This window comes from Rhinopithecus roxellana, chromosome 5 (assembly GCF_007565055.1).
Source record: "Rhinopithecus roxellana isolate Shanxi Qingling chromosome 5, ASM756505v1, whole genome shotgun sequence".
In the NCBI taxonomy this organism is placed as follows: domain Eukaryota; kingdom Metazoa; phylum Chordata; class Mammalia; order Primates; family Cercopithecidae; genus Rhinopithecus; species Rhinopithecus roxellana.
The window spans coordinates 11,711,152-11,729,733 of record NC_044553.1 but is presented as its reverse complement, the minus strand read 5'-3'; the positions used below and the strand labels follow the sequence as shown (position 1 = coordinate 11,729,733).

Sequence of the window (18,582 nt, the reverse complement as noted above, 5' to 3'; positions counted from 1 at the left end):
AATAGATCCTTAGTGACTCCCAAATGACGACACCTAGATAAGCTGTAAGAATCTCCTAGATAACACGTCACCTGAACAGGAAATACAGTGGTTGTGAACAGACAACAAACGGAAGAACTGAAGGGTTGCAATAATTTAAACTTCAATGTTAAGTGAAGATGGCCTCTTCTCTGACAGAAAAAACATCTCCAATAATCCAAAACAATTAAAAAGAATTCTTACGATTCAATTTACAAGAACCTTCTTCAACACTGCATCAAAACAGAAAAAAATCTCTGCAAAGCTTGGGTTCCATTTAAGATGCATGTTTTTATTGAGGTTTTAAAAAAATTTTGTAACCAGACAGGATAAAGTAGACAAGAATGTTATGAGCTAACTATATAATATTCTCTCAATGTTGTGGATCACTAAAATATAATGAAGGATTGTTTTCTATGCTAATTTTCAGGTTGTCCAGTTAAACCATTATTTGGTATCCTTTGAGCAGGTTAGCCTTTCAACTATTTAGAGTTTCTTCTCAGAAACATTCATATATTATACAGGAAACATTCATAGTTTTTTGGGAAACATTCATATTTTATATAGGATGTACAAATTTAAGACTAGACAATTAAAAAACACACACACAATTATAGCCGCAACACTATCCTAGCTGCATTGTGATTATGTTGTTCAGTTAGTTGTCCATTATATACAACTGGATTTTAATCGTGCTATTTACAGAGGGGCCAAAGCACTCATCTAAAGGTAAAGGCGCTCAGGTTTAATGTGTACTTTCATAGCCCTATGAAAACACAACCATTATATACACTGTAAACACCACAGGGCATGAAATCCATCTCCAGCCACAAACATCAATCTCACAGGATCAAGCATACGAGGTCTAAGGTGGGGTGCCTGACTTTTCTTTTTAAGAATACTTTTCATCTAAAAGTCCTGCTATTCTTTTCACAGGACACTATTCACTTATGTCAAAGATGGTGCCAGTGCTCAAAACATTTCTCAAACCCCTTTTTGAAGACTACCTGCAGCGTGTCTGCAGTGAACTCTTCTGAATGTCCTAGATGGTGGTGAGTCTTCATCCTTGGAGGATGGGTTTGATTTAGGAAAACAGGCAGAGTTATTCACAGGCAACTGAATCAAACTGTGGGATACCACCTGGGTTCAAATGTGAGATGCCACTATAAACAGCAAGACCAATTTTTTTGTACAGCTCGTAAATTTAGAGTTTAAAAAATGCCTGAGCAATGCGGTCCTGATGAAGTACAGATTCTTCTAGAGTGATGACTCAGGGGGCTACGCTCATTTGAATGGTGTATCTAGGTGTTTTGCAGTTTTAAAAATCGGTCCTTTCGTTGCCTCTCATATGGACTTTAGTATTCCTCTTCAGCTTCAGTCCCTTTTGCTTTCTTATGGATTGCCCGATTAAAGCTGTGGCAGGCAGGAACCCAGTGATTGTCATGAAGCCCCAGCTTACAGCCAGGGAATCCCTTCTGAGACCGGTGGCAGCACATCCAATACCCTGGCCCATAGGGCAATGCCTGGCAATAGGGCTTGGGGTGCCATCGGCACAGGGACACATCCCCTTTCACGTACTTTTTCTTGCACTGTTTGCAAGGATCTTCTCTGTAGCGTGGATCTCGAACCCAGCGAGAATCTGCTGGCCTGATATTGTAGTACTCAATGATAAACTTGAAATAGCAGCAGGTACATTTAAGGGCCACTAAACTCTTGGTGGGAAGTAACCTGAAGATTTTTACCATAATGTGGTGGGGCAGAAAAGCCATGTACTGCTGAGGCTCCAGAAGCTGCTGGATTTTAAACCTGGTCTCCAGGAAGTCATGTGACACCTGCTTCTTCCAACTGGATGCCTCAAGCACTGGTAACGTACTTTCCACAGAAGAGGCTGGCGGTACAAATGGCTCAGCAGACCCACTTTTTTCCTCAGACGCACTGTCACCCCCAGCAGCATCTTCAAGCTGGCTGGCCTCTGAAGACTCTCTTGTTGTGCTTTCATTCAACTGCGAACAGTCTGACAAGTGCTGACCAGGTGGCAAAAAAAACAACATCCCTGGGAGTGGGTCTTCACAGGAGTTTAAACTGGAAGGCTGGTCTTTTTCTACCTTGGACACAGTGATACTAATGCACAAAGATTCTTTTCTTCTTTGATCAGGATTGTGGCTAGTAAGCGACACGAGCTCTCTGCTCATACAATCAACAGCATCTGTGGGCAATTCAGAGGCTTGGGAATAGGTATGAGAAGAAAAAGGTAACCCAACGAGTTCATCTGTCATTTCCACATCATACCTGTTGCTGTTTATCATGGCAGTTTGTGAACCTGGCTCTAACTCTGCACTGTCTATGTGGAAACTCACTCCTGCTGGCAATGGGGGGCAGTCCTGAGAAGCACTGTCCCAGGCCTGGTCCTCTTTAGGAGAACAATGATCAGCTCTTGAGGGGCCACAATCCACAGATACAGACCCCACAGGATTCACCTGAGTGTCGGGAGCCTCCAAGGCGCCTTTCTTTGTTTTGCCTTCATCAGCCTGAGTGCTATTTGCAAGCAAAACTCTGCCCACATTTCGACGAAAGCTGTTATTCCTTGAGAGGCTCCCAGGCTCACGCTGGCCCTGCCGCTTCAGGCACTCAGACTCCAACTTGGCTACCATGTCAAGGACACGGACTGGTTCACTCTGTGGTTCACCAACCTCAAGATTTCCCCTTTCTTCACAAGCTCCTGGGGCAGAATAGGACTCAGTGGCTGCGGGCACACCTCTGGATTGGCCAGAAAACCTCACAATGGCAGGTGAGTTTGTGCAGTTTTTTGAACAGCTAGCTAGCAGAGCACTGGCTCTTTGCTCCAAGAAGGCAACCATCTGTATAACTGACAGAGGCCTCCCAGCATAGACTCCATCCCCACTGTCACTCACATAATGCACAGAACAGTGCTCAATGCCACATGCAAAAGGCTCAGGTTGGTAGCACCTGCTGTTAACTTCCTTCATCCTTTCAACCTGTACCTTGGCTTTTTTAAGATCCCCTGATTTTTTCCTTCTCTTAGTAGCTCTCCCATCAATATCCCAGGAACTTTTTATTTTCATAGATCCTATCCTATTACTACACTGGTGGGCTGCAAAGAATGCAATTTTTTCCTTGGTATTTCCAGGTTTCACAACAGCCCAGATATCAAGTGGTCCTTCTTCTTCGCCCTGGTGAATCGTTGCAGATGGTGCATTCTTTTTGGTTTTAACATTCAAGCTGCTCTCTACAGGACTCTTCCCACTCATACTGCACAGAACATTTGGAGAAAGGATCCCAAACGGCTTTCGAGATGATGCTTTACCAAGAGAGGCTGAAGGGAAGACACTTGGTGTTATGTGGCTAGCTTTGCATGTTTCATCATTTACAGCCTTTTGGTGGTTCATAGGAGTTCTCTGCGTTTCCCTGCTGACTTCCGGGGGGTGCTCTTTCTTCTGGACCTTCCAATATGGCTTTAGGTGCATAACAAAGCCCCTATAGGAAAGAAATACACATTTGATTCAGAAACCAATTTTGTTTTTAGAAAAAATGTTTTTAAATTTAAGCTCAGATGGTTCTAGCAACTAAGAAAAACATTTTCTTTTTTTTTTTTTTTTTTTTTTTTTGAGACGGAGTCTCGCTCTGTCGCCCAGGCTGGAGTGCAGTGGCCGGATCTCAGCTCACTGCAAGCTCCGCCTCCCGGGTTTACGCCATTCTCCTGCCTCAGCCTCCCGAGTAGCTGGGACTACAAGCGCCCGCCACCTCGCCCGGCTAGTTTTTTATATTTTTTAGTAGAGACGGGGTTTCACCAGGTTAGCCAGGATGGTCTCGATCTCCTGACCTTGTGATCCGCCCGTCTCGGCCTCCCAAAGTGCTGGGATTACAGGCTTGAGCCACCGCGCCCGGCCAGAAAAACATTTTCTTTTTTTTTTTTTTTTTTGAGACGGAGTCTCGCTCTGTCGCCCAGGCTGGAGTGCAGTGGCCGGATCTCAGCTCACTGCAAGCTCCGCCTCCCGGGTTTACGCCATTCTCCTGCCTCAGCCTCCCGGGTAGCTGGGACTACAGGCGCCACCACGTCGCCCGGCTAGTTTTTTTTGTATTTTTTAGTAGAGACGGGGTTTCGCCGTGTAGACCAGGATGGTCTCGATCTCCTGACCTCGTGATCCGCCCGTCTCGGCCTCCCAAAGTGCTGGGATTACAGGCTTGAGCCACCGCGCCCGGCCCAGAAAAACATTTTCTACCAGTTCACTAAATCTTTACTAACTCTCTCATGATAGCTAGTTTTTACTGCACGTATCAAGAATAACAAAAAGCAAAATATAACCAGTTCATATGGTGTGTACTACTTTTTTTTTTCTTACCAAAAATAAATCGGTTTTGACTGAAGAACTTCAGAAACTGACATCAGTTAACATTTGGTAAACAACCTTTTAAATTAAAAAAAAAAAATCTGAACTTCCTGAAGACACCTAAGTATTAGGCATAGAAGAAAGGAAAGTATAAAAAGAACTCCTCCATGATCCCTATTAGGTTTTTAAACACTCTTTCTAGATCATCACAATTAGCATTTTATTAGTTGCAAATAGCCCATCAAAATTATTGCTTCCTGGCCAGGCATGGTGGCTCACGCCTGTAATACCAGTACTCTGGGAGGACAAGCAGGCATAGCACCTGGGTCCAGGAGTTCCAGACCAGCCTGGCCAACATGGTAAAACCCTGTCTTTACTAGAAGTACAAAAATTAGCCGGGCATGGTGGGGCACCTGTAATCCCAGATACTCGAGAAGCTGAGGCACAAGAATTGCTTTAACCCAGGGGCGGAGGCTGCAGCCAAGATCACACGCACCACTGCACTCCAACCTGGGCAATAGAGTGAGATTTTGTCTTAGAAAAAGAAAAAAAAAAAAAGAAAATTATTGCTTCCTAAACTATTCCCATACCACTGAATACTGAATATTTAGACATTTATAATTTTTCACTTGTTTCCTTGTGTACTTTGCCCATCTATTAGTCTTGATTTTCTAAATAATCTATGTGTAGAAACATTTAACTGTCATATTTCCTATAACCATCTTAAATACAGACCCTACAGTACTTATTAATTCTAAAACCATTTTGAACTAGTTCAGAAAGATGGTGCCTTGTTTTGGTCCTTGGCCAGGGGTAGAGATGGGAGCTATTTCAGAAATGAGACAAAAAGATGATTACATGCAGAGATTAGTGTTCTCGTCCCTGCCACATCACTGATTATCTAGACAGGGTGATTTTACCTTGGGCAAGTCACTTCCTCTCTCAGTCTCAGTTGAAACATTAACTGAGGGGTTGAAATACTAGATAACCTAATGAACTGGTCCATATACGATTTACATAAAATAGCACACTGCTACACAAAACATCCTGGATGGAGGAAAGAGTATTTTCTAGGCATGCCTGGACTCCTGCAAAATAAACTTAGAAACTAAAATAAAGATCTGCAGTCCCAGTTTGGTGGGAGTGAGGTAACTGCACCTACAGGTCTAAGCACGTGAAGTTTCACCTGCTCTTGCTCACTGGGACAGCAGCTGAACAAATACATCTCAGACAGTTCAGTATATTCATCCTCTGCTCCACATTTACTGGGTGCCAACCATATGGCAGCCTCTGTGGTAACTGATTTCAGGTTATCAGTTTTAATCACCAAGAATGAAAGTGATCGTCTAGAACAAGTTTACCTTTCACTTCAACTTTTAAATCCTACATTCTAGTCTCAGATAAAAGAAGAATTATGGATACTGATATCTTTTAGCCAGATAAAGAGAAATTTTGCATTTAAAGCATACAAAAGTGTTTTTTAAAAGATACCCCTGAAACAGGAGCCAGACATGGTGGCTCACACCTATAATCCCAGTGCTTTGGGAGGCACAGGTAGGAGGACCCTTTGAGGACAGGAGTTTGGGACCAAGTTTATTCCTGGTGATTAAAACTGATATCTGAAAACAGTTACCATAGAGGCTGCCATATGGCAGGCACTCAGTAAATGCGGAGTAAACGAGGATGAATATACTGAGCTGTCCAAGATGTATGCTTCAACTAGGAAAGCCTGGACAACACGGCAAGACCTCATCTCTAAAAAAAAAAAAAATGTTTTTAATTAGCCAGGTGTGATGGCATGTGCCTGTAGTCTTAGCGAATGGGTTGACTGAGGCAGAAGGATCGCTTGAGCCCAGGAGTTTAAGGTTACAGTAAGCTATGATCACGCCACTATACTCTAGCCTGGGCAATACAGCAAGACCCTGTCTCCAAAAACAAAAAAAAAAAAACCCCAACCAAACAAAACCTTTGAAATAGATATTATCAGGGTCTTTCTGATCTTTGGCAATTTATAGTCTAATCATCTATAGAGATCTTCCCCCTTTCTGCACTGTGACATTTTTAATAGCTTTCTATTATTATACTGTATAGTCTTACAAATACAGCTACCCAGAATTCAAGAACAGATGACATATAAATGAATAAAAGAGGCACACCTAGTGCTATCTCTCTGTGCCAACTATTTTCTGGGTTTTCATATCCATTCAACCCCATTCCTAAATGAAATGAAAGAAATGGAAGTGTCAAAAAACCCAATAAATTCTCACATAATGATCTCATTACACAGTATCCATGAACAAATTTAATTTAAACTTTAGCAGTATGTGTGCCATTTTGCATTGCACAATATGTTCTCTTCGACTTCTTCCCCCATGTATTATTTTAGGTGCTATTATTGACAGACAGGGACATTAAAAAGAAACTAATGTAATTACAGAAGGCTTTTATTTGTATTCGAGCTTTAAAGTCAGTTCAACTAACACTTTGTGTACAAGATTTCAGCGAGATTAAAATAGGAGATGATCCCAGGGAACAGATGTGAGGGAAGGAAAATAGCCAATAAGGACACACAAGGTGACTGCTGGAAAGTGGGGTGATCCTGTGAGACCCCTGAAAGAACCAGGACATTTAGGCACCAGCTCCAATCCCTCACTGGTTGAAGGTTGCCTGAGGTTAGCCTTTCCCCCTCATGTGCGGGGTTTGAAAGCCCTGAGGCAGAAAATAGAAAGCTGTTGGCAAGACATAGAGAAACTACAAAAATCTAAGTTTTGTTTGAAACCAGTGATGGCCTGAGAGGATATAACGCAGGGAGCAAAGGGCATCTGCTGCAAAAATCCATAAAGCAAAAACTTTAAATCTCTAACACATTACAACAGATGGTGGCACTTTCCCACCCCCAAGTCACCCCCACACACAAAGACAGGCATGGGTGGGGTAAAGCTCCAGCTAGGTTTCCATGGTTGCCTACCTCTTCATCACAATTGTATTTTAAAGTATCGCTATAATAAAGTCCTGCTCTCTTGCAATAAAATAAAATGCAGGTTTATAGCACCTACACATCAATGTTCCCTAGATTCTCAGAATGGCCCTTAGAAGAAATTAAGATCCCCTAGGCCCACTGAATCACAATTTCTCAGACTGGGCCCAGAATCTGTTTTTAATGTTAGGTTGAAATTGAAAGGGACTTTAGAGGTCATGTGTTAGATCTAATGTAAAAGTGGGATTCTAGATGTGGACTTGGGTGCTGGGCTACTAACAGGGGTAAGGTGGAACTGCCCAACAAAAAGTCAAGCAGACAGTCCATACTGAAGCACCTCATCAAAGGGCTGGGTAAAAACAAGGGGAGAGAGATCATTAGGACGAATACCTAATACATGCGGGGCTTAAAACCTAGATGACAGGTTGACAGATGCAGCAAACCACCATGACACATGTATACCTATGTAACAAACTTGCACATTCTGCAAATGTAACCCAGAACTTTAAGTAAAAAAAAAAAAAAAAAAAAAAAAAAAAAAAAAAACCACAAGAAGTCAAAAGTTCATAGCGGAGGGGTGACTAGAAGCTGAGAGGGTGAGCACCAACGACAGCAACTCTCTCACTAAGCTTGGCTATGAAGGACAGTCTCAACATACCTGTCACCTTAAATCCTTTCCAGGTCTATGGGGAGATACAACAGTGAACCAGGTATAATTTGAGCAACTTTATTCCAGTAAAGGCCCAAATCCTGCATTCAATAATTCCACTATTCCTTTTAGACTCTAAGTTCAGCTTAAAAAAGAAAACTCTCACCTAAACAGAGTACACACTCCCCAAAATGAAGCCATAAAAGACAACTAAACTTTCCTTTTAAAAAAATGTACTTGGATAAATCCCAACACCTCAAGAGTCATACTAACTCTTGTCCACAGAGGGGTAAACCTGATGAAGAATCGAATGACAATATGTGGTCAGAATAGGGGAAAGGACGAGATTTCTCTTACTGCTAATAGGAAGCCATAATATCAAAGGCAGATGCCGGTTTTCTAACTTGTTAGTCTTCAGCCTTGCTCATCAAAACAAGTTAGAAGATAAGGCAGTTCATGTTTCTTTCTGCTTCAGTAAAGGCACAGGAATGCTAATTCCAAAAAGGAGTCACTTATTAGCATAAGAGCCACTCTTTATTTATAAAAATCAGAGGAATAATGGATGGGAGCAGTGGCTCACGCTAGTAATACCAGCACTTTGGGAGGCAGAGGCTGGCGGATCACGAGGTCAGGAGTTCGAGACCAGCCTGGCCAACATGATGAAACCCCCATCTCTACTAAAAATACAAAAATTAGCCGGGTGTGGTGGTGGGTGTCTGTAATTCCAGCTACTCAGGAGGCTGAGGCAGGAGAATTGCCTGAATGCGAGAGGCGGAGGTTGCAGTGAGCTGAGACCACATCACTGTACTCTAGCTCTGGGTGACAGAGCAAGACTCCGTCTCGTGGGACAAAAAAAAAAAAAAAATCAGGAATAAAAATAGAGTAGTATACAAAGGCCCCTTCTCATTATATAATACCTTTAGAGAGGAAAAAGTATACAGTAAGGAAATTCATCATTTGTTTCTTAAAAACTGTAGAAGCTTCCAGAGACCATCTTATGACAGCCTTCTTCACTGGACCATTGTATAAATGATTAGCAACTTCAGCAAAGTGCTGCAGATATATATAATGAAATCCTTGTTTTAAAAAATGAGGAAGCACAAATAAAGTGACTTCTGAAGCCCCACAGCTAGGCAGTGGTAAAATTAAGATTAGAATTAGATAGGAAATACAGTCTCCTGGATCTATATTTCCCCCACTATGAAGGACGATACATCAAAAACCTACGATAAATTATGACACAAATAAAAGTAAATAATTCTGACAGCATCTATTCCAAGAACTTTTATCTTTCAAATTAGGTCAGTTTTTCATAAGTGCCACATAAAACTACTACACAGAGCTGTGATGCATTAAGGCAGACAGATCACATAAACCATACTAATCTAAAAGCATACAAAGGCTGTTTTGATGGCTATTAAATTGGAAAAAATGCCAAGAGCAGGAGGGTGTGAATATAGGCAGAGGCACAAGAAAAGACGTCCCCCTCCATATGTCTCTAAGCACTGACAGAAAGAATGCATCCAACTCCCACAGCATGCCTGTTTTAAAAAAGAAAAAAAGGGGGAAAAAAACCCTGTAAGTCAGAAAATGCAGTATTTCTCAAATTAACTTTCAAAATATTGGGGGATGACTTTTTTGGGGAGGCAATCCACTCCTTTTCTTTTTAGGGAATATTCTCTAAAACCAACTCGTGGAACTTCTAAATTTGCCTTACGAGGATTGGGTGGTTAGGGTTAGTGGTGCATGACAGAAAAATCCTTTATTGTCTGTTAATGGATACTGAGTAATAGAGAGAATGGCCTTTGGAAACACATGTATGGTTTTCAAAAGCTCATCGCTCACGGTTTCCACCTTAGAATTCACAATGGTATTTAAATACAGCACCTACCTGCTTCAAAGTTATCTAAAATATTGACCAAATGAAGCTAACTTCCAGAAAGTGGAGTAGATAAGCTTAATGGGACAACCAAGTATCCAAAACATATTAAAAAGGAATATTGACAAGTTGGGAACAACAGCCACTATACTTTGCTTTTCTATTGTGTTCACAATCAATGCAACACCTAATACTGTTGGACAGTATTACAAAATGGTGAATTAGTAATATTATGCAAATTTACACAGGTCCCCAGCCTGCTTCTGTTGGAGCAGGGAGGGAAGAGAAGGGCCTGGAGGAAAGAACTTCTGCTTAGGCTGTTGTGAATTATTAAATAACAGTTCAGGATAGAGACAAAATGAAGTATTCCAATTTGTTAAACTTAACAATGTCTAAGTTAATCTGTAGTCATTTCCTACTGCTCCTGTGACATAATGCCAAACACCCACAAAACTCCAGCATATCACATTTACTGCTAGGCAGGCAAATGAAAAGCCTACCACTGGTAAATGCCACTAGAATGAACACCAAAATGCAGCTGAAACCTAATAAAAAGTTAAAGTCCAAAAAAATTAATACATTTTGAAAAGTACATTGAGCATTACCAGGAAAATTTAATTTCCAAGGATTTTCAGATATTCAGAGTTCCTGTTAACAACTCTCTTGCATATTTTACCTAATTTTTTTTTTTTACAGAAAATGAAGGAAAATAAAACTCCTATCCCTTTGCATAGCAAACCACTACTTCCTTGAGTGGGCTGACGCTGGCTTTTACTTTGAAACCAATCATTCTTCCATATGACAAAGACACTTTGCTTGGCCAACTTTAGTAAGGATTCCGAACTTTCTTCTAGGCCCATCTTTGCAGTTCCTTACAAAATCCAGTTTTAGCAAAAGACCCCCTCCCATCTTCAATATCTGATCGAGTTCTTCATTTTCCACCATCTCCCAGGTCATGTCTGATCACCCTGGCTTGTCTTCAGCAAGAAGCCTGTTAGATGGGTTTAGCCAGAATCCCCCTTACTCCAAATGTTTCCTCTTAGTAGTTTACCTTCGACTGATCCCTACCCTGTTCCTTGCCCATGATGTATTTGGAGTTGAGCCCAAACTCTTTCCTTTGCTGCAAGATCCTGTTGCAGTGGTCCCTATATACTTATCATGACGATCCTGAATAGTCTTCTTTGCCCACCTTTAACAAGTATCATTCGTTTTTTCTTTAACATACATTTTTATGTAAACATAAATTTTTAAAAAATATTTTTAAGGCAATAGCAATTTCTGACATCACTTGCATATGCAGTACTTTCAAAGAGTTGATGAGAGCTTTAACATATGCCCTATTTGACCAAAATGTAACTCAAACAAAAGGCTCTCTCTCTTAAGGGATAATATTCAAGATTCCAAGGCTAACCTTGAATCCAGTTCAAAAATCCATTATGTGTCAAATAACATTTGATATGAAAAATAAGAGTACAGCTACTAATTCTAGAGTATAAATGCAACCCGACACTGCACATGTCTGCCACCATACACACAAATCCCTGGCTGGACAATGATCTTAGGCCAAGTACCTAACACATGCCACCTGGGCACAGGCTGGCCCATTAACACAGTTATACGTAACTGAACTTTAAAATGGCTTAACCCCGGGGAAAGAAAAAAAATAGGCTAAAATAAAAGTTCAGAGCCAGCCAGGCATGGTGGCTCACATGTGTAATCCCAGCACTTTGGGATACCAAGGCAGGAAGATCACTTGAGCACAAAAGTTCAAGACCAGACTGAGCAATATAGGGAAGTTCCCTATTTACCACCTCCCCCACCCCGACCCCGCCAAAAAAAAGAAAAAAAAAAAAAAAAGTTGAGCATGGTGGAATGTATTTGTAGCCCTATTTGGGAGGTGACCATGGGATTGCTTGAGCCCAGGAGTCAGAGTTTGCAGTGAGCTACGATATGCCACTGCATTCCAGCTAGGGCTAAATAGACAGACTTGGTCTCAAAAACAAGCAAACGTTAGTAAAAATTCAGGGTAATAAGTATTAGTGCACCAAGCAAAAGAGTTTGCTTGCAAGCCAGGCACAGTGGCACACCCCTATAATCCCAGCAACCCGGGAGGCTGAGGTGGAAGGGTAACTACAGCCCAGTTGTTTGAGTCCAGCCTGAGTAACACAGCAAGACCCGGTTTCTAAAAATAATAGTTTGCTTATAGCATCAATGTAGACAAAAGAGTTGGCAAGTTAAGACTACTGTCAGCAATACTGAGTGGGAGTGAAGGGGGTGGGGAATTACTTCAGAAATAGGCCCCATGCTGTTTACCAAAGAAAGGCAAAGTCACTGTCCTGCCTGCCTGTTGAGTAACTGTTCTTCCTTCTACCACATGCCTCTAGGATCTGCTGAACCAAGACTGAAGTAGCAATATGTGCACTGGCTGGTTAAGGTATACTCTGTTTAGAATTACTACTTGTAAATAAATGAGATTTATGTTCAACAGAAAACTAAAAAAATTGCTGCTTTGGTGCCTGTTTTTGTAGCTTACCAAGGCAAATTTAACTATTGGGGTTAAAAATCAGCATTCCAAGGGGTACTGTGAGAAATAAATCTATACTATAGAAAATCAATCATTGGGCAACAAGAGCCCAAACTGTAATGTTATCTGGTGTATTTGTCTTACCCTTCAAACAAAACTATTCCTTAAGTACACAGAAGAAATCTTCATCTTTGTATATTACTCTGCAGAATCTGACAACACTTGGAATTCCTAAAGCCTTATATAGAGGATAATGGCTTAGACAAAGGATACAGAGCACCTAGTTTCAAGGTAAAATTTGGGCCTTTGGAACCAGGTTAGCATAGATCCAGGATTGGGGGAGAGGAGGCACGTGATTAAAGGAGCAGTTACAAGTCCTACCCTACAGAAATTCCTGAATGTCAGTAGATATTACTTAATATGGTTATGATCACATTGTACATACAATGTACTTTTTTATCACAAGGAGATATTTTCCATGTTATTACATGGTCTTCAAAACCAATATTGTAAATGTGTAAGTACCAGAGTATATTTAACCATTCCCTCTAAACCTGGACATTATAACATTTTCATGAATACAGTCTCTTAGGCATTTAAGGGTATGTCCTTAGAAAATATTTCCAAAAGTGAAATTCTTGAGTCAGAGTATATTTTCACAACTGGTTATATCTTGCCCGACCACTCTCCAAAGGGATAATGCTAATTTTCACTGCTACCAGCAAGACAAGCGTGCAAGTTTTATGACAAGGGTTTTGTATCTTAGAGAATTGTTTTTAGGCCTAAGAAAAGAAATCAAGGTAGAGCTAGAGATAAAAGGTACAAATGAGACGAGAATAACTTGTTTTTATTCTAGAACAGTAATAGCTCTAATACCTCTACAATGTTTACTATGTGTTTTAAGCTCAAAATACCCATAAAATCCCAAGAAGTACATACTCTTATCTACAACTGTAGATGAAGAAACTGAATCAGAGATGGGTTAAGGAACTTACAAAGATCAAGGTCACAATACCCATAAAAGAAGTACATACTCGCTGGCCGCAGTGGCTCACGCCTGTAATCCTAACACTTTGGAAGGCCGAGGCGGGCAGATCATGAGGTCAGGAGATGGAGATCATCCTGGCTAACACAGTGAAACCTCATCTCTACTGAAAACACAAAAAATTAGCCAGGTGTGGTGACACATGCCTGTAGTCCCAGCTACCCAGGAGACTGAGGCAAGAGAATCGCTTGAATCCGGGAGGCGGATGTTGCAGTGAGCCCAGATTGTGCCACTGCACTCCAGCCTGGATGACAGAGCGAGACTCCATCTCAAAAAAAAAAGTACATACTCTTATCTTCAATTGTAGATGAACAAACTGAATCAGAGTCAAGTTAAGAAACTTGCTAAGATCACACAGCAAGCATATCATGGAGTTGGATATGTGTACAGTCAGGAGCCAAAACCTATGCTCTTACTGCTACCCTATGCAATGAGGAAAGGAGATTCTGAAGGGCCCATGGCAGGGTACTCCTCAGCAAGCTTAACCTGAAGTGGTAAGTGGAGTATAAGATGTGTGACTGTGAAAGGAAGCAGAACTGGGGCTTCAGGTTCAATTCTGGATGCCTCAAGTTTGATACCTTACTTAAATCTGTAATTTTCTGATGTATTGAAATCAACTTAGGAATAAAAGCTGCCATCATTAGAAACATTCAAGTTTTATTTTTGGCAAAAAGAGACCTCAAAAATTGAATATGATAGTCTTGAACAGAGGCCTGAGGACAGATGACATTATCAAAGAGTAAGGCTGGTACAACTATACAGAACACATGGAAGAGAATATGCACAGATATACTGTTGTGGTGTCAATTTATAATGGATTTACTTATAAAAAATTGTTCCACAGAATGAGAAATGCTAGAGAACAGAAGAAAATGACATTAAAATATAACCATAGGCATGAGCCGGGTACAGTGGCTCATGCCTGTAATCCCAGCACTTTGGGAGGCTAAGATGAGTGAATCCATTGAGTTCAGGAGTTAAGAGACCAGCCTGGGCAACATGGTGAGACCCCGTCTCTACTAAAAACACAAAAATTAGCCAGGCATGGTGGTAGATATCTGTGGTCCCAGCTACTCAGGAGGCTAAGGCAAGAGGATCTCGAGTCCAGGAGGTAGAGGCTGCAGTGAGCCAAGATCGTGTCATTACACTCTAGCCTGGGCGACAGAATGAGACTGTCTCAAAAAAAGACTGAAGAGACCTATCAACCAAACACACCATATAGGATTCGAGTAGTCAGACCATAAAATAGTATGTGTGTGTGCGCGCGTGTGTGTATGTATTCTATATGTGTGGATGCGTTTTTTTTTTTTTTTTTTTTTTTTTACATTTCTGGAAAGTTCTCAAAATGTGCGTATGCATTTTTAAGTCCTCATCTCTTACAGATAACGTCCTGAAACTTTCGGATTAAATGATACAGTGTCTGGGATTTCCTGCAAAATAATATGGGAGAAAAGAAATGGATGGGAGTCCTGAGCAAACAAGACTGGCTATGAGATGATCAACTGCTGAAGCTGCATGATGGCTAAGTGGGGGGTTTCTCACTACTATTTCTGTACATAGCTGAATTTTTCCATAATTGTTGGTTTTTAAAAAGAAGAACTAAACAAATGGGAGATTTGGAAAACACTGGATGAATGAGCCTTAAAATGTTCATTATGCACATACAGTGTAGAGCCACAAACTGTCCGATTTGGAGTTAAGAAACTGGAATTCAGTGGTTCCCTGGGCTAGGCAGCTCTGCCGGGACTGATCTGAAGTCCCTCCCAACTGAGCTCCAGGCTGTCTGATGCAGTTGCTCCTTCCTGGTTCAAACAACGGGCACCAACATAAGTTCTTACCCTACTCCACACCCATTACTGAAAACCAAACGGGAAATAAATCAGAAAGCAATTTTTAAAAGATAAAAAGAAAAGGAGACAAACACATGGGAAGTCTAACAATAAAAAAGAACTGAAAGACAAGAGCAGTCAAGACCAATCAATCCAATTCCTAATTAAATACATATAATTTTCAGTTCCTCATTCTGTAATCTAAATGAGCAGTTTAATTAGTACCTGAATCTGCCTTGTATAAGTGCACTTAACTTTCACATGTTAAAGACATACATATATGAACATTTAAATAAACGCAGAGGAAATTTTACCATTCAAACGTATCTCATTGTAAATTCTTTTATAACAAAAACAGTCACCTCCCACATTCAGTCACGTAGGAAGGGAAAATGACAGTACTAATTTTAAAATATTAATGATGTAGCCATTAATATTTTTTTAACAGTTGGCATGTAGTTATACATTGCTCTAAAGAGCTTCAAACTTCATCTTCAAGACAACTCTATGAGCTAGATATAATTATTATTCCCATTTCATAAACACAGAAACTGATTGATAAAAAGTGTAATAAGCATTTTAGGTCGGGCGCGGTGGCTCATGCCTGTAATCCCAGCACTTTGGGAGGCCGAGGCGGGCGGATCACAAGGTTAGAAAATCGAGACCATCCTGGCTAACATGGTGAAATCCCGTCTCTACTAAAAATACAAAAAAATTAGCTGGGCGTGGTGGTGGGCGCCTGTAGTCCCAGCTACTCGGGAGGTTGAGGCAGGAGAATGGCGTGAACCCGGGAGGCGGAGCTTGCAGTGAGCCGAGATCACACCACTGCACTCCAGCCTGGGTGACAGAGCAAGACTCTGTCTCCAAAAAAAAAAAAAAAAAAGTGTAATAAGCATTTTCAAATGATCAAATTATACAAATGGCAGTTCATCGTAGAATACTAAGTACTGGGTCATTTTTTAAAACGTGCTTTATCGTATTTTAAACAAAGCTATACGCACACACATCTAACAGTCAAACAGTCAAATTAGTTGCCTAAAAGTCACCAAATTGGTTGTACAGAGGTTCCTACATACGGTATATTTATTATTGTATTTTATACATCCTCTAATCCCAGTGGTTCTTTGTTATCTAAAAAGAAATATAAGTCACAGATCAAAGTCAGAAGTTTGTTTTAACAGAAATGTTTCCCATTGCCCAGGAAATGGCTGAAGATAACTGAACATACACAGACCCAAGATGAACAAAAAGCCAAAGGAAAGTATTATCTACCATCAACTCCTCAAGGGCAGGATCCCAGGTGTGACATTTTTATAACCCCCTACACTCCCAGGATCAAGCACAGAATACTTTTCACATACAAGGCACTTTTCCATAAAAAGTAAACACTAGAAACTACAACTGCATTCTAGTCCCCTACGTCTTCAATCTGATCTCCAAATAAAGGAGGAAATAATGCTAAGGAACTCCTTTGACTAAAAGCACCTGCCCTTCACCTGAACTCCTTTGACTTGAAAACACCGGCCCTTCACCTGGCCTCCACTCAATCCACTGCAATGGGTCAACCTAACTTGCTGGGTGGGGAAACCCAGTTTGAAAAGGCAAGCCATCCCCCTCTGGGGACCATTTCATAAACCCTATTCCCCAAATCCCACTATACCTCCCACAAGGAAGAGTTTGTTCTACCACAAAATTACCTTATTTCCCCACAAGTCTCACCATCTTGTCACCAATGGATGAAAACTCAGCGCAGCAGTGTCAATCTTTTTTGGATGCTGGACCCTTCCTAACATCTGAGGAAAGGTCTAAGTTCTCTGCTGCCCAAAAACATCAAAGCACACACATAAGTGATTTTGGTAGGATTTGGGGGGAAAGCTCAGGGCTCCTGATTAAGAGCTCCTGCCTGAGTTCCTCTAACTTTGCCCTTCATGTTCACAGTGGCCTGATCCTGTCAATTTTACCTTTCCTCTCTGCTTTGTGAGCATCTTTATCACATTTTACCCACTGCAACTACTGAAACCACTTCTCCAACTGGCCCCTCGTTGCCCAGATCACATCTACTGCCCCACCCCAACTCCATCAATATTACCCAATGGCTACTAACTACACGCCTTGTTGAATTCCCAGAACTGTGCCTTCCCTGGGACACTCCCCAGGTTCTACCCTGTCTTTAAGATAGAAGTAATCTTATCCTTTTCTGTGTCCATCATAGGGCACACAGCACAGTGCCCTGTACATGGTAAGTACTAATTAGAGTGAATATGCATCAAACTTAAGGACTTAAACCAGTCAGTCAGCAAGAATCTCGTTAAGTGGAAGTTTGTGAGAGTCTGACTAATCAATCCTTGAGCAGCCCATGAACTTAATGCAATTAAGCAACTCCACCTGATCAGTGCCCTGCTTTCTCTGAGATGAGCGGTGGAGAAGGTGGAGAAAAAGAGGACACTTCATCTTGGTTACTGTTCTGCAAAGCACAACAGGCTTTGGCTAGTGTAGCAGCTTTTTTCCAGCGCTCTAGTTACTAAAACATTCCTATGTAATCAGATTTTAAGGAAAATTCTACTCAGCAGCCATGTGTAAACAAACACTTCCACAATAAAGTTATTTAACTTAATACTATCAGTTTAACTAGAATAAAAACAACTTTCATGTTGTTAATAACCTCCAGGATGGAACAATCTAGACATGCAGGCATTCAGCTATGAGTCAGGTGACCTCCCTCTCATTTTCAAAGCACCAAACCACATCCTTTAAATACTAAAATATACAGACACTAAGCCCCAACAAGAAACACTGTAAAGTCTCCCCATGATTCTTTACTACATTAAACACAGCTGTCTAATAGGGTCATGTTTACGTAGATTTAAAAAAAAAAAAAAAAAAAACAGCCACCCCAGCATTAGCACTAACAAAAATTCCTGATAAACAGACTCCTACACACCCAAACTAGAAAGGAACAGGACACCAACAAGCTTAAAAATACTTCTATCTTTAAGGTTTATGTTATAAAAACATAATAAAAACATAATTAAGCTATATCCTGTTACATTTTGGTTACTTTCTGTATAACAGTTTTTATATATTTTTAAGAGCCACAAGGTTTTATTATTACTTCAATAGGAAACTCACTTGCCTGGTTCTAGATTAATTGTAAAGTATGCACAGTTCACACCCAGAACCATTAGGTATTTCAATTATTAACAAACCAAACCACAAAGGAGAATCTGATACCCAAGATCAGATTTTAATGCTGGGTTATTAGATTGTAAAACTAGAGCACAGCAAACAGCAAAACCAAGAGGGTCGAAGTCA

General features: G+C 40.8%; 1 protein-coding gene across 4 annotated transcripts in view; it reads right to left on the bottom strand.

Annotated features, from left to right (window-relative positions):
• Positions 1-289: 289 nt before the first annotated feature.
• The window catches only part of FBXO34 (F-box protein 34), an 81,435-nt gene continuing 63,142 nt past the window's right edge, over positions 290-18,582 (bottom strand). For 3 of the 4 annotated variants that reach the window (XM_030929788.1, XM_030929789.1, XM_030929790.1), the window contains exon 2: positions 290-3,513. In XM_030929788.1, coding sequence (XP_030785648.1) covers positions 1,374-3,503 — 2,130 coding nt within the window. In that variant the 5' untranslated portion in view covers positions 3,504-3,513 and the 3' untranslated portion in view covers positions 290-1,373. Of the gene's footprint in view, positions 3,514-6,523; positions 6,548-18,582 lie in introns of those variants that run through there. The other variant, XM_030929791.1, reaches the window with a different exon arrangement.